The following is a 16,258-nucleotide window of genomic DNA, read 5'->3' on the forward strand; positions in this document are numbered from 1 at the left end:
TGAAGGAATTTACAGTCAAGGTCTCAGGCCCCTCCCCTCCCCCAGTCACATTCTTTCACGTATTTACATTCCTAGCTCTGGTACCTTTACTCCTAGGATTCTTTATCTGAGGCCTTGGGAAGGGGTCTCTTCTACTCTTATCCCTTCCCCCCCACCCCGACTTTTCTCTACCTCAGAGCCCATAAAACTGCCAAAGCCTTTTGTTTGGGGACTCCCTCAACAGATCCCCACATCTGGGCTGATCCACCTGACCCATGACTGGTGTGCCACTTCATTCCATGAGGGTAAATGGAACAGGAAGAACTGGCATTTTCTGTGGTTTTAGCCTCTTGCTTATACCATCATAGTAAGTGATTAGAGACTTCACTCTCTCACTTTTGGCTTGTTGCTTTAATCAGCTACTCCGACACCTCCTAGTTCAGTTCTCTCTCTTCCAGTTCAGCTGAGCTCCTAACATTTAGGTTTATCCATTTTACTGGTCTTTGCAAAAAAACCAGACTTTGATTTTTCTCTATTTCTCTATTACTACTTCATTGATTTCTGCTCTGATTTTTCTAATTTCCTTTCTTTTACTTGCTTTGGGTCTAATCTGCCCTATTTCTAGCTTCATAAAATAGAAATTTAGATGAATGATTTGAGAACTTTCTTCTTTATAAATATAAGCATTTGAAGCTGTATCTCTCCAAGAATTATTTTAGTGACATCTTGCTTTTTTGCTATGCTGTGTTTTCATTTTCACTCAGTTTAAGTATTTTCTAATTTCTTTGGGATTTCTGCTTTGATATATAAGTTATTCAAAAGTATGTTGCTTAATTCCCACACATTTCCATATTTTTTTGTTATTGATTTTAATTTAATTCTTATGTGGCCAGAAAATATGCTGTATGATTTCAACTCTTCTACATGTATTGATACTTGCATTATGGCTTGGCATATGGTATATTCTGGTGAATACTCATGTGCACTTGTAAAAAAATATGCATTTTGCTACTGTTTGGTGAAGTATTCTAAAGATGTTATAGATGTTAATGACAGTAAGTTGACTGATAGTATTGTTCGGGTTTCATTTATACTGTCTCCTCGTTATTGACTAGTAAGAAGTCATTGAGGTCTCCAGCTATAATTGTAGATTTGTCTATTTCTTCTTTCAATTGTCAATTTCTGTTTATGTAATTTGGGGCTTTTTATTTTGTGCATATATATTTTTAACTGTTATATCTTCCTGCTGTATTGAGAAAAGGCATTTATTTCTAATATAAGGCACAAAAATAACTTGAGAAAAGGGGAACTACCAATGGTAGAAAAATAGTAATATTTTTCATTTTTATGATATGAAATCCAACAATGAATAAAAATTAACACAGATCTACATAAATGAATTTTTTTTCTCCTGGCATTCATAGACTACTTCAGGATTACTTGGGTTATCTTTATGCAGCAGTTGTTGAGTCCAAATCTGGGTCACTAAAATGAGAGAAACCCTAGCTGAGGAAAAATTTATGAAGGAAAAAAGTTTCTCACTTGACTTAGATAAAATAGAGTGGCAGATTATTCTAAACAAAGAAAAGTTATGAGATACTTTTTTTTCAAGGTCAGATAGTAAATTATCTTTTTACTTGTTTTCATTTTCTAATTATTTTCAAAAGAAACATTATATAACACGTAAGTTGTAGTAAAAGAAACAAAATGGCTCCTAAATATGGAAATGCTCAACCTTAGGAGAAATGCTAATTAAAACTACATTGAGATATATTTTACCTAGTTAAAAGATCTAGAGGCAAAGATCAAATAGTTTGAGAACACACTGCATAGACACATTATTAGGGAAACTCTCATACATTACTATTAATGTAATTGATACAACTTCAGTGAAAGGCATTTGGTAATAACCATCAAAACTACAAATGTATGTAAGGGCTGACACAGCAAACCACAAATAACTTATCCCACAAATACAATCGAAAACATACAAAATAACTTGCATGTGCTATTATTCATTATTGTATCATTTATAAATAGCAAAGGATTAGAAATAACCCAAATGTTTATTAATAAAGGACTGATTAAATACATCCTGGCACATCATACAATGAAATATTCTGAATCTGTAAAACAGAATGAAGGTCTTCATACACTGAATATGAAATGATCTCTAAGATACACTCTTAAGTGAAAAAAAATACAAGCTGTAGAACAATATGTTAAAAAGGGGCTGAGGAAAAAATACACACCTCTACACACATATTTTTTGGTATATGTATATCTGGAATAATATAAAGGAAACTGACAGCACCTGATAGTGACTGAGTGGCTGGGGAAAGGGGTATTTCTTTCATAGAAAATGACACAAAGAAATGGAAAGACATTCCATGCTCATGGATTGGAAGAACATATATTGTTAAATGTCTACACTACCCAAAGCAATCTACACATTTAATACAATCCCCAAAATATCAACAGCATTTTTCACAGAGGAAGAACAAACAATCCTAAAATTTGTATGGAATCACAAAAGACCCCAAATAGCCAAAGCAACCTTGAAAAAGAAAAGCAAAACTGAAGGCATCACAATTCCGGACTTCAAGTAATATTACAAAACTGTAGTGATCAAAATAGTATGGTACTGGCACAAAAACAGACACACAGATCAATAGAACAGAAAACCGAGAAATGAACCCACAAGTATATGGTCAATTAATCTTTGACAAAGCAGGAAAGACTATCCAAAGGGAAAAAGACAGTCTCTTCAACAAATGGTGTTGGGAAAAGAATGAAACTGGACCACTTTCTTACACCATACACAAAAATAAATTCAAAATGGATTGATGACCTGAATGTGAGACCCGAAACCATAAAAATCCTAGAGGAGAACACAGGCAGTAACTTCTCTGACATCAACAATAGCAACTTCTTTCTAGATATGTCTCCCAAGACAAGGGAAACAAAAGCAAAAATAAACTATTGGGACTTCATCAATATAAAAGCTCCTGCACAGCAAAGGAAACAACAAAACAAAAAGACAACCTACAGAATGGGAGAAGATATTTGCAAATGACATATCTGATAAAGGGTCAGTATCCAAAATCTATAAAGAATTTATACAACTCAACACCCAAAAACAAATAATCCAATTAAAAATGGGCAGAAGACATGAATAGACATTTTCCCAAAGAAGACATCCAGATGGCCAAAAGATACATGAAAAGATGCTCAATATCACTCACCATCAGGGAAACACAAATCAAAACTACAATGAGATATCACCTCACACCTGCCAGAATGGTTAATATCAAAAACATAAGAAACAAGTGTTGGCAAGAATGTGGAGAAAAAGGAAACCTCCTGCACTGTTGGTGGGAATGCAAACTGGTGCAGCCACTCTGGGAAACAGTATGGAGGTTCCTCAAAAAGTTATGATCCAGCAACTGTACTATTGGAGATATTTACCCCAAAAATACAAAAATACTGGTTCGAAGGGATACATGCACCCCAATGTCTATAGCAGCATTATTTACAATAGCCCAATTATGGAAACAGCCCAAGTGCCCAATGACTGATGAATGGATAAGTAAGATGTGGTCTGTATGTATGTTTATATATATAATGGAATATTACTCAGCCATAAAAAAGAACAAAATCTTGCCATGGGTGGAGCTAGACAGTATTATGCTAAGTGAAATAAGTCAGTCAGAGAAAGACAAATACCATATGATTTCACTCATATGTCGAATTTAAGAAACAAAACAAACTATCATGGGGAGGGGGGCAAACGAAGAATCAGACTTTTTTTTTTTTTAAAGATTTTATTTATTTATTTGAGAGAGAGAGAATGAGAGACAGAGAGCATGAGAGAGAGGAGGGTCAGAGGGAGAAGCAGATTCCCTGCCGAGCAGGGAGCCCGATGCGGGATGCGATCCCGGGACTCCAAGATCATGACCTGAGCCGAAGGCAGTCGCTTAACCAACTGAGCCACCCAAGTGCCCCGAAGAATCAGACTCTTAATGATGGAGAACTGATGGTTACCAGAGGGGAAGTGGGGGGGGGGGTGTCAAAGAGGTGATGGGGATTATATATATAAGCAAATATAAATACCACTATTTCTCCCCTATCTGCATTTAATACAAGCATGCCTTGCCTTTGGTTACTTAATATATTTTTGAGATTTTTCCATATTAGTACATAGAAAACTTTCTATTCTTTTCTTTTCTGCAGAGTATTCCATTATATGAATAAACCACAATTTATTTAGCCAGTTTCTTATTGATCGATATTTGAGATGTTTTCAAATTTTTTTGCTATTTCAGTATGTCTATTCAGCTATCAATAAATTGATCACCCTATTATTGTACTATAAGAAACATCTATAGGTGGAGTATTCATAATTACATTGAGATTCAAAGACAGTATAATATGCAGTATTATAATGGTTTTTACAGACTTAATACTAGAAGAAAATTACCTGTACTCCTCAAAAAATGTTTTGTGTAGCAAGAAGCAGCACAGCTCAGAGGTTAATAGTGCAGATTTGGCATCCAGACTAAATGTGTTCAAATCCTGGCTGCTTTAAATACTAGCTTTGAATCTTGGGCAAGTTATTCATCTCTCTGTTTCCTTGTCTGTAAAGTGAGGATCATAAGAGCTACCTCATAGTTGTTGGGAAACTTAAATGAATTTAAATGCAAAGCACTTAAAACAGTGCTAGCATGTGTCAATATACAATAAATGAGAGCTATCATTATAATTATTCATGGCAGAACTATTGTTGACAGACAGAAGAAAGAAAAAGTTAAAGGAGATATATTAGAGCACTGGTTTTCAAATTTGGGTGGGGCAGTAGTGGTAATCACAGTCTCCTGTAAGAGTCTGATAACCATTTTCTTCTAAGAAAACTACACATAGACAAACATCTTACAAACAATGCTATGGCATTCAAAAATTACCTGAAGTCCCTGTGTAAGAATTCCAGAGTAACTGGATATATATGAGAGGATGCATTTAAGTAGGAGAAATATAAGAGAACCATACAGATTACTATAATTAGCCCTATTATGGTAGTAGAAGTAGTGTTACACTAAAATATTTAACTAAATTCAGAAGGTCTAATAGATTACTTTGGAGAACAAACTGTTGTATTGGAACATGTACTAGGTACCACTCTTGATAAATTCCCATGCTTACCCAAAATGTTAAAAAAAATTTAAAAATTTACTGTTAAACTCAAGCGTCTCCTGGCTATTCGAAATAATTACTGAATTTATTAGCAAGGTGGCTAAATGTAGATGATTAATGTTCAAAAACTCTGACTGGATTTCTACATTTTAGCAACATATTGGAAAATACAATTTTAAATGATTCCATTTATAGTTTAAAAAACAAACAGACAAACAAAAAGACATGCACAGGAAACTTCGTAAGAATTCTCTTTGGGATAGGGCAGAGAAAAAAAGCCTGTTACTTCCACTGCTCAAAATTCTAACTGGACATGTATTAAGACAAGAATAGAAAAAGATTTGAAGGAAAGAGACAATATTGTCCTTATTGTCAGGTGATATGATCATAATTACATAAAATACCTAAAAGAATCAATAGGCAAACTATTAGAACCAATAAGAGAATTTAGCAAGTGGCCAGTCACAAGAACACACCAAAATCAATATTATTATTCCATACCAGCAAGGAGTAATCAGTATATCAGAGAAATAAGACATCATTTAGACAGAAACTAAAACCATAAAGCCTCTAGGATTCACTTTATAAAGAATGCTGTAGACTTTAAAATGACAATTTTAAAGTCCTATGAGAAGTACCAAAAGAAGACCTGAATGAATGGACATATAAACTATGCTCAATGCCTTAAAACTACATGTTCAAAACAATTCTCATCTATTATCTTGTGGGATTTTGGAAGAAAATTTACAAGTTGATTATAAAATTATTCATGAGAATAAATGTTCATATATAGCTAACAAGAAAAATTAAATGGAAGTGACATAAAGGGAAAAAAAGTGAAATCTACAAAAGTTAGATTATACAAATGACAAAAATCTAAACAAAAAGAGAGCAAATTTCTATCCAAAGTTGTAACCTAACTTTTCTCACTTCAGTGGAATATATCCATATCCAAGCAATCACTCAACTTGAATATAGGCAAAATAATTTCATTCAGGCCCCACAAACTTACTCCATATTTCTTCCCCCTATTAACTGTACCAGAAAGGTTCAAGTCCCCCAGGCCCAAAACCCAAGTACAGTATGACTCTTCTCCCTTGACCCCCACATGTTCAACTAAAATCCTGAGTATTCCATCTCTGAAATTTCTAATTTCTCCCTATTCTCTCCAACTAGCTTTTCTGTTCCCAGTCTCCATTCCTCACACCCCCAAATCTGTCTTATATTAGAGTGAGATTTTATCCTAAAATAAAATTTGAATCATGTCATTTTTGTTCCAAATCTTTCAGTGGTCCAAATTCCTTCATGTGGAATTCAAGATCCACTACAACTTCACCTTAATCTATTTCTAACACTATGTAGCACTGTTCCTTTTTGTGCCTCCTAATTGATGACATTTCTTCCCTGTTCTAATATGCCTGGTGCACTACTGCAAGCATCACAGCCAACCCCCAGCCAGCTTTCAATGCCCAGTTCAAGAGCTTCTGCTTCCAGATCATTTCCAATTTATGGGAGAAAAATACCTTCCAATGAAAACAAATGACAAAATAAACCACAGGTAATAAGCACACAAAGAATCACAGCCTATGGCCTTTAAATATGAAAGAAGAAAAGTTAATGAAGGAAGTAGTAGATTTTTTTTTTCTATTAATCTTCTCCATGCTTGAGGATGCTCAACAGTAGTCCCCCCACTTACGACAGTTTCGCCTTCTGTGGTTTCAGTTACTGGTGTCAACTGTAGTTTAGAAACAGATGATCCATCCTCTGACAAATGGTCAGAAGGTCAAAAGTCGTCTAACTCTACATCACAATGCCTACACATCATTCATTTCATCTCATCACGTAGGCATTTTATCATCTCACATCACCACAAGAAGGGTGAGTACAATACAGTAAGATATTTTGAGAGAGACCATATTCACATAACTTTTATTATAGTATATTGTTATAAATGTTCCATTACTGTTAATCTTTTACTGTGCCTAATTTATAAATTAAACTTTATCATAGGTATCCACGTATAGAAAAAAAAAAACCTAGTATACATCGGGTTCGGTACAAGCACTGGTTTCAGGCATCCACTGGGGGGTCTTAGAACATATCCCCTGCAGGTAAGGGGGAACTACTGTATGCCAAAGGAAACACTTTTAAGTTGACATTTAAAAATAAATAACTATGAAAGAAAATATCCAATGGATGAACATTTTTAATTTAGTCAATATCCATAAACTTTAAATGTTTTGAGGATAAATGTGCAGAGTTTATCTTGAATCACTTAAAAAAAAACCCAAAAAACTATTTAATGCAATGGTCAATTACGTAAGAGAGAAAGAACGATCAACTGCTTAATTCTGATATACTGCAGGCTTCGAAGACTATATATGTGATAAATGTCTTAATTCCCGTATCAAATTCCCTGGAAACAGAAGACAGATAATGTCAGGATTATAATCCTGTAAGCAGTTTGGTTTACTTACCTTCTGGTTCCCTATTCTGTCACTTTCTTGCCTACTCAGATCAACCCAGTTTTATAAAATAGATTAAACTAGTGATAATTCATGTATCCAAATTTTTAACATAACTATGTACAAATTGAACATTTTCCTGTTCTAAAATTATATAAATGCCATCATGTCTTCAGACAACCAGCTTTCTGACCAACATAACTTTTAAACAGATAGTAAAAGTAGATGATGATCAGTGATTAATATACCAATATGATAAAAATAATGATAAATATATCAATACGACTACTATGATCCTGTTCAAGTACTGCGTATTTATTATCACTGAATTCATACAAAAGTGCTCAAATATCAAGTATTAGTAATATTATCATAAAAGTGAGTGGATACTAGCAAATACAAAAAATAACATTAATAGTAAATGTTCTAAATATTTATTACTTTGAGTTAGACTAACATACTTGCATGACAGTTCTGTATATAGGTTTAAGTATTATACTATGTGTCAGTACATTTTGAAAAATTAATTAATTGTAAAAACACGACTTCTTATTCTCTACCCCAAATTATACCTGGCAGCTAGGTAAATCTTCCCCAAAAAGGTGGTGCTGAAGAAGGCTGGTGATTCTGAGGAAAGGTAAGCAGAAGTCCTGTAAGTATTTTTCCATGGATTCAGGAGACCAAGCAATAGGGCTAACCTAAAGTTAAAAAAGAGAATCTGAACAATTTATTCTATAATAGATATAGCTTAAAAATTACATTCATAATGGCAACAATATCCAAATTTTTAACAAATAACCACTACATTTGGAGCATACCATTGCACATTCCTGAGTTCCTTCTTCATGGTATAACTTTCCTTTAGATAGTTCACTTATCACAAAGCTCAGTAACACTTCATGAGACTTCTCTGCATCACATGTATTCTGGGAAAAAATGAAAAATGGGCTCCATCAGTCACTGAAAATTACAGAAAAAAATTACATTGGAAAGAACACTTTTTAATAAGTAGAGGTATAGCTGTGACTACATTTTTTTCACAAATATAAACTTCAATTCCTCAAAATCTGTGTACAACAGTACACCTCTGGATTCACAATGAAATTGGGTGTGTGATCAAACTATTCCAATACTTATTTCTGTAAAATTTTTTTAAAAGACTTTATTTAATTATTTGATAGAGAGTAGGATGGGGATAGGAGCAGAGGGAGAAGCAGGCTCCGTGCTGAGCAGGGAGCCCAACGTGGGGCTTGAGCCCAGGACTCTGAGATCATGACCTGAGCCAAAGGTAGATGCATAACCGACTGAGCGACCCAGGCTCCTCTCCAATACTTCTTTAAAAGATGGATGTAAATTACATAACATATGTGTAAAGGAACATATGTAAATCATATCTTTTGACCCAGTAATTTCCACTCCTGGAAATTCTTCCTAGGGAAATAATCTAAAAGGAAAAAATAACTATCCACCCAAGCATTCAATGCAGCACTATAATAATGAAAAACTAGAAATGACCAACAAAAGTGAAGCAGTTACCTAAATTATGCCATATCAACTCAAAAGAATATTTTATAGGCAGGCAGTGAATATGACAAATTTGAGCTGTATGAAAAATGTTCATATGATGTGAAAAAAGCCAACAGAAGCAACATACATACACTCATTATAATGGCAAAATCATACATGCATGAAATAGAAGAAACATGAACCACAAATTTTTTCTTTTACAATTTCCCTCAAATTCCCTGAATAAGATTTGTTAAAACAACTTAATGTGAAAGTAATATAGGACAATATGTTTATTAAAGAATGTACAAATATTTACATTAAATAACAGTTTACAAATTAAGCTTAATGATGCTATACTTTTTATAAGATAGGAGAAATAAAGGATATTTATAAATTCAAATTTATGTCAATAAAGTTTTTTTGTTTTTTGTTTTTTATAAGAGAGAGAGAGAATGTGTGCAGTGGTGTGGGATGGGGGCAGGGGCAGAGGGAAAGGGAGAGAGAGAATCTTAAGTAGGCTCTAAGCCCAGCAGAGTCCCACATGGGGCTTGTTCTCACAACCCTGAGATCATGACCTGAGCTGAAATCAAGAGTCAGATGCTTAACCTACTGAGCCACCCAGGCACCCCTGTCAATAAGTCTTTTTACACATAAAGAAATATGTCCTTTTTTATATTCACTGAGATATTAGAGGTTGTTGCAAATTACAGTAAGGTGTAAACTGGACTAAAGTAATAACTTTGCTATGATGTCATTTATTCTACTCATTAACTATACTTTTTAAATAGTAAAATATAAGACTTGAGTAAACACTATAGGATATATGTTTATCCTGACAGTCTGATAAGCACTAAATGTCTGAACTACAGAATTTGTTATTTGATGATACTTAGTCTTCCCATTGTTTCTCAGAGGTTACTGTGCTCTCTTCACCTAGACAGTAAATTCCAAAATGTCAGGAACTATACTTTGTAGTTTATATGTTTCCCTTTGCATAACAAAATTCTGAGCAATAAATACCTGCTGTCTAGTTGACAGAATTTATTTTGGTAATGTTGGAGTTCTTGACCTTGGAACTTGCCTAGATAATCAATTCTTTGCATTATCTTTAAATTACTCCTCTGCTTTCTGTCATATCATTCAGCCATGTAGTGTTTTCATGTCCTGATTCTAAACTACAAAAACAGTCCTGACTCTACAACTGCACTCTTTAAATCATGTGATCCACTCCACCCTTGCCTAATTAACCAACAGGATGATCACTTGCCAAATATGGTGACCTATAGGTTACATATAATTCACAAGAATCAATATCCCATTAAATTCAAAACAGCAACACATTATGTTTTTAAAATTAATTTAATCAGAGTAGTTTTTAAATAGAGTTCACTTAAACTCAAAATGCAGAAGATGCAAGAGAATATTACCATGATGTTGCTGCTTATAACCAATGTGACATATTAAAAGTTTCTGAAAATATACAATTCAGCCTAAAAGCTTCCTAAATTCAATATACCCTTGATTAAAAGATTTACAGATTATAACAACAGAGAAGTATTTCAAGTCATAATACTTTCTAACTTATGGGGAAAATATCCTCCAATAAAAATAAATGATGTTGAGATCATCCAAGTAAGTTACTGAGTGATAATCAGCTTTTAAGTCATTATTATCAAAATACATCTTAAGCACTTCTTTTACACATGGCAGGTACTATATCAGATCAGGAAGTCAAATATAATGTAATATTCACTCTTTTGTATGGAGAACTTCTGATCAGAAGATTTATTAGATAAGAAAATAATTTTATTTCATATGTAAGAAGTCTTAGGAAAGCATATTATTATATAGGCAATATTTGAATTTACAAAGAGGGTTGTAAAGCTTAAGAAGAGGATTTCCGAGACCATGGATGAAAGAACTAGAATCAAGATCAAAAGAATCCGATGGGAGGGGCACCTGGGTGGCTCAGTGGGTTAGGCATCTGCCTTCCACTCGGGTCATGGTCCCGGGGTCCTGGGACCAAGCCTCTTGTGGGGCTCCCTGCTCAGTGGGGAGTCTGCTTCTCCTTCTTCCTCTGTCCCTCCCCCCGTTCGTGTTCTCTCTCTCACTCTCCCTCTCAAATAAAGTCCTAAGGAAAAAAAAAGAATCCAATGGGAGAGATGGCAAAGGAATGTGGGTTAAATAAAGAAAAGGATCAGAGGTTGAGAGATGCAATAGTTAGGTGTGGGGCAGATGCTTTGTCTAAATTATAGTAGTTCTTCAAATTTTGGGAGTGACAGGAACTTTGAGTATATACCGGATGCTATGGTCCCACTCCCCAGCAAAACAAAACAAAACAAAACAAAACAAAAGGAAAGGAAAAGACCTCAGATTATGAAACCCCGGTATAGTCTTTTAACAGAAATTCCACTAACCAAAAGAACACAATTTATACTAACTGTAATAATGATTTTTCCAGCACAACTAAACCTCATTATCCTTTAAAAATACATAGTACGTATTTTTTTTATTGCCCTGGGCCAGATTAGAGCTGGCAAAAATCTGTTTTCACTGGAATTATCATACCTGAGGATAAGAAAATGAGGGATGGAATGAATAAGTGAGACTCAATGAAGAAAGGAAAGAAGTAAAGAAGGGGGTGAGAGAAGGAAGAAGTAAAGGAAGAAGGAAATTAAAAAAAAAAAGAATGAATGATACAGAACAGTTACAGAAATCACAATGATATATTTCATTACTTGTAAACATTGTTTTTGCTATTATTTACAATCTGCTATATATCTAAATGTTTAGATCTATTATAGAAAAAGCTAGCAACATGTGGCAAACCAACCAACAAAATAACCATAATTTTTTGTTTCCATTCACTAAAAGCAATTTATATGGCTATAAACTTCTAATTTATGTTCTGATAAGAATCTGCCTTACATTAAATGTTTCATTAACTATTTTTTAAAATAGCTAATAATTATCAAATTGAGAAAGAAAATTGACAGAACAGTTACCCTAAATTAGTTCCATCATAGATTTACAACTGTCTAATTTTCTGTCATAAGGTCTCATTTTAGCAAACAATCAGATGAATATATTTAGACCTAAATAATATCAGAAAATGTTTTAAATGTGTACTGTTTCATAATCAGACAGATTATTAAAGAAATATATATGTATATTTTTAATGATTTTATTTATTTTGACACAGAGAGAGAGACAGCGAGAGAGGGAACACAAGCAGGGGGGAATGGAAGAGGGAGAAGCAGGCTTTCTGCTGAGCAGAGAGCCCAATGCAGGGCTCGATCCCAGGACCCTGGGATCATGACCTGAGCCAAAGGCAGACACTCAATGACTGAGCCACCCAGGCGCCCCAAGGAAATATATTTAAACAATGACACAGCAAAGAAACTTAATACACCTGATTTGAATACTAACAATCCAAATATCAAATTATAGTGCAGAGATATTGAAAGAGTATTTAGAAAACAAGAAGGATAATGGCAGAAGGCAAAATTATCCAAGAATGAACTATTTAGTGGCAGGAGTTCAGTCTAGTATTCAGGCCAACAACTAATATCCCTAATTAAGACATCATAAACTTGGTGATAATACTATATTAAATTTTTGTGCATATAATCATGGTTTGATGGGGCACCTGGCTGGCTCAGTCATTAAGCGTCTGCCTTCGGCTCAGGTCATGATCCCAGGGTCCTGGGATCAAGCCCCGCATCGGGCTCCCTGCTCAGCGGGAAGCCTGCTTCTCCCTCTCCCACTCCCCCTGCATGTGTTCCCTCTCTCGCTGTGTCTCTCTCTGTCAAATAAATAAATAAAATTTTTTAAAAAAAATAATCATGGTTTGGGAGTAAACTAGTAATGAAAGTGAAGATTATATTGAACACATTTCATTAGTGTAAGTTTTCTCTCCTTTGATATAAGTACATATGATTTTAATACAAACCTTTCAGTAAGGTTTAAAACCTCTTGAAGAGTCTATAAACCAATCAACAGGTTCAATTAACACTATACTTGCTATTTTTTCCTACCAACCTCCCCAAATAAACACTGAAGTAATTTTCTTATTTTACCTACCTCTCAGCCAAACCACTAAGTCACAGTTCTTTGGCTCTATAATACCACTTTTGTTCCGAAGTCACTGAAAATACTTATGTTTAACTAAACTTGCACACTTTTTCTAAACTGTTTATGTAATTTTAATCAGAAAACTTTAAATTTGCTAAGAACTTATGTATTTTTTTTAAGAGGGGGAGTGGGGTGAGGCAGAGGGAGAGGGAAAGGAAGAGGGACAGAATCTTTAGCAAGCTCCATGCCAAGCACGGAGCCAGACATGGGGCTCAATCCCACAACCTGAGATCATGACCTGAGCCAAAATCAAGAGCTGGATGCTTAATTGACTGAGCCACCCAGGCGCCCCACTTATGTATTTTTTTTAACATGGAAAAATTATTATTTAAAGAAGCATAATTAAGAAAAGACTAGGATTTTTAAATTCCTAAGTGATGAGTCAAAAGCCATCTTTGGATTGACTGAAAATAGGAGCAAGAAGAAGAAAAGATGACAAATAAAATAGGTAAGTTTGCAGATACTTTATTACTTGCTCACTGGTTGGCACAATTTTTATAACTTCTCTAAGTTTAAGGCTTGCAAGCAAAAGCAAAACAAAACTGCCTAAATAAAAAGGGAAAAAGGCCAAGGTTTAGAGAGAGATGCAGAAGACCTCAGTGATTAAGGAAATATTTTTAACTTTTTTAACCTAAAGGTGCTTATTTCAATTGAAATACTATTACTAACTCATTTGCCTTCCAAATACCTGATCTCACTCACTCATATCCCCAACTTAAATGAGTTCACCAAACTACTAAATGACAAATTCAGAGAAGACACTAACCTTTTTGAGAGCTCCCGTGTGTTTCCAGGCTGACCTATCTTCCTCATTGCATTTAACTGAAAGTGCCACAAGAGCTTGTGTGTATAATAGGGTAAAAAGCACCTTCACAATGCAGGTGAAATGGTCTACAAGAGAAAGAGAAGATCATTATTTCTTTGGAATCTAGACATTTTGTACTCAAGATCATTTCACAAATATATGTCTTTCCTTAAACATGTAATTGTTTTTTGTTCAACATTTAAGTAGTTAATAAAATGAGATTATAATGTGATATTATATTTGCTAAGTGATCTGAAATCATAAAAGCAAAATTCCTTTATTTATCCACAGAATATGTAAATGAGAGGCATTTAGCATAGTGTAAAGTGTGCTCTGTTTTAGAAGACCAGAGTGCTAATGCCACTCAACCTTGGAACAGCTGTGTAATGTTGGCAAATCCCCTTACTGGACATTAAGTGCTTAACAACGTCTAGGAGCCAATGTTTAAAACCAGCATTTCATCCAATTCTAGTATGATATAAACCTTATAAAGAATATAACATATAATGCAGAACTTCTGAAGTAAAAAAAGGAAATACCAATATTTTAGGCACTCTGAGTTTAAAAATTCAATTTAAAACTATAACAATGCAAAAACAGTAGTAACAATACATAAAATGCCTGGTAGCTTCTGGCACATATTAGGTACTTAATAAATGATAGCTTAAAATCATAATTAATATTTACATACAGCTAATAACTTAGAAAATTTCCTCGAATGTCTCATTCAATCCTTATAACAGTCTCAACTGGACATCTGAGCTTCAAAAGGATGTGCCTCTGATAAAAAGGTAATAAGCACCCAGGTTTGAACTTGAATCCATACAGATCATTTTATTGCAGATTCAGTATTCCTTCTGTCGTATTATGCTGCTCCACTAATAAATGGGTACTACCATTTAATCAGCTGCTGAAGTCAGAAACCTGTAGATATCCTTGATACTTTCCTGTTTCATTCTCCCCACATGAAAACAATCACTAAGTCCTGTCAATTCTACTTTTAATAACTATCTCAAGTCACTTCCAACACCCTGGACTAGGCTTCTAACGTTTCTTGCCTACACCTATAATCCCAGATTAATTAGTTGTGTTGGGGGTCCCCAAGACCACTTCCAGGCTTACGATGCACCAGGAGGATTCACAAGACTCAGCATATAGTCCTATGATTTATTACAGCAAGAGATATAAAGTAAAATCAAAGGCAAAAGGCACATTGGGCATAGTCCAGATGAAACTTCCAGAGTTCTTTACCAGTTAGAGTAACACAGGGCATGCTTAATTTCTCCTAACAATCAGTTGTGAAAGCATGTGAGAAATTGACATCAGGGAATCTCGTTAAGAGAAATTCAGTGCCCAAGGTTTTTACTGGGGGCAGGTCACACAGGCACCCTCTGCCTAGCACATATCAAAGTTCTAAACTCCCATGAGGAAAGCAGGTATGTCAGCATAAACCACTGTTTGTACAGTTTAGACACAGTGAGCCACTCTCACCAGTTCTGTGGATGGTGGAGATGATGGAGACCCTCCCCAAATTGAAGTTCCCAGATGCCAGTCAAGGCCTTTCAAAAGTTAACAGTCAGGCATTGTATGTTTTTCCTGCACAGTGATTTATGTGCATCACCTCTTAGCCCCCTGCAATCTACTTTTTTTATTATTATTATTACAGTCAGACTGATCTTTTTAAAAGAAATATTTCGTATCCTTCTACTGGGTCTCTGTACAAGTTGAAACACTCTTTCCTACCTCATAGCCTAGCTAACTCTTAGTCAGATGACACCTTAAGGTCACTTCCTAAGGAAAATCTTTCCTGATTTTAAAGTGAGTGAGTGGGTGTGTGCATGCATACACACATTACTCATGTTGATAGGCTGGGATGGGAACTTGACATAGCTGAGCAAGTCAGAGTGCCTATCTGGGATCTTTCTAACTAGAGGTAAATGGAAGGTATAAAGATGTGAGTCTAGAAGTGTCAGAGGTCATGCTCCTGGTCTATGGCAGAGACTGTCTAAAGTAACACTGAATGAAGCAAACCCACAGGGGGAGAGACCCAAGATGGCAAAAACCCTGCCAGCATCCAAAGCCCTTGTTCTGGTAATTCCCAAGACTACCCTCAACTCCTACAGTTTGGTAATGTGAGTCCATCAGTGCTCTTCCTCTGTGCTTATAAGCTAGCTCT

General features: G+C 34.9%; 1 protein-coding gene across 7 annotated transcripts in view; it reads right to left on the reverse strand.

The window, feature by feature from the left end:
* UBR3 (ubiquitin protein ligase E3 component n-recognin 3) overlaps nt 1-16,258 on the reverse strand; it is a 226,711-nt gene that overhangs the window by 13,164 nt on the left and 197,289 nt on the right. For all 7 annotated transcript variants that reach the window (XM_035007806.1, XM_035007803.1, XM_035007802.1 and 4 more), the window contains 3 exons: nt 14,044-14,168; nt 8,453-8,560; nt 8,207-8,332 (listed from right to left, as the gene is read on the reverse strand). In XM_035007806.1, coding sequence (XP_034863697.1) covers nt 8,207-8,332; nt 8,453-8,560; nt 14,044-14,168 — 359 coding nt within the window. The remainder of the gene's footprint in view (nt 1-8,206; nt 8,333-8,452; nt 8,561-14,043; nt 14,169-16,258) is intronic.

The sequence above is a fragment of the Mirounga leonina genome, unplaced genomic scaffold (assembly GCF_011800145.1).
Source record: "Mirounga leonina isolate KUSES-001 unplaced genomic scaffold, KU_Mleo_1.0 Mir_151, whole genome shotgun sequence".
In the NCBI taxonomy this organism is placed as follows: Eukaryota; Metazoa; Chordata; class Mammalia; order Carnivora; family Phocidae; genus Mirounga; species Mirounga leonina.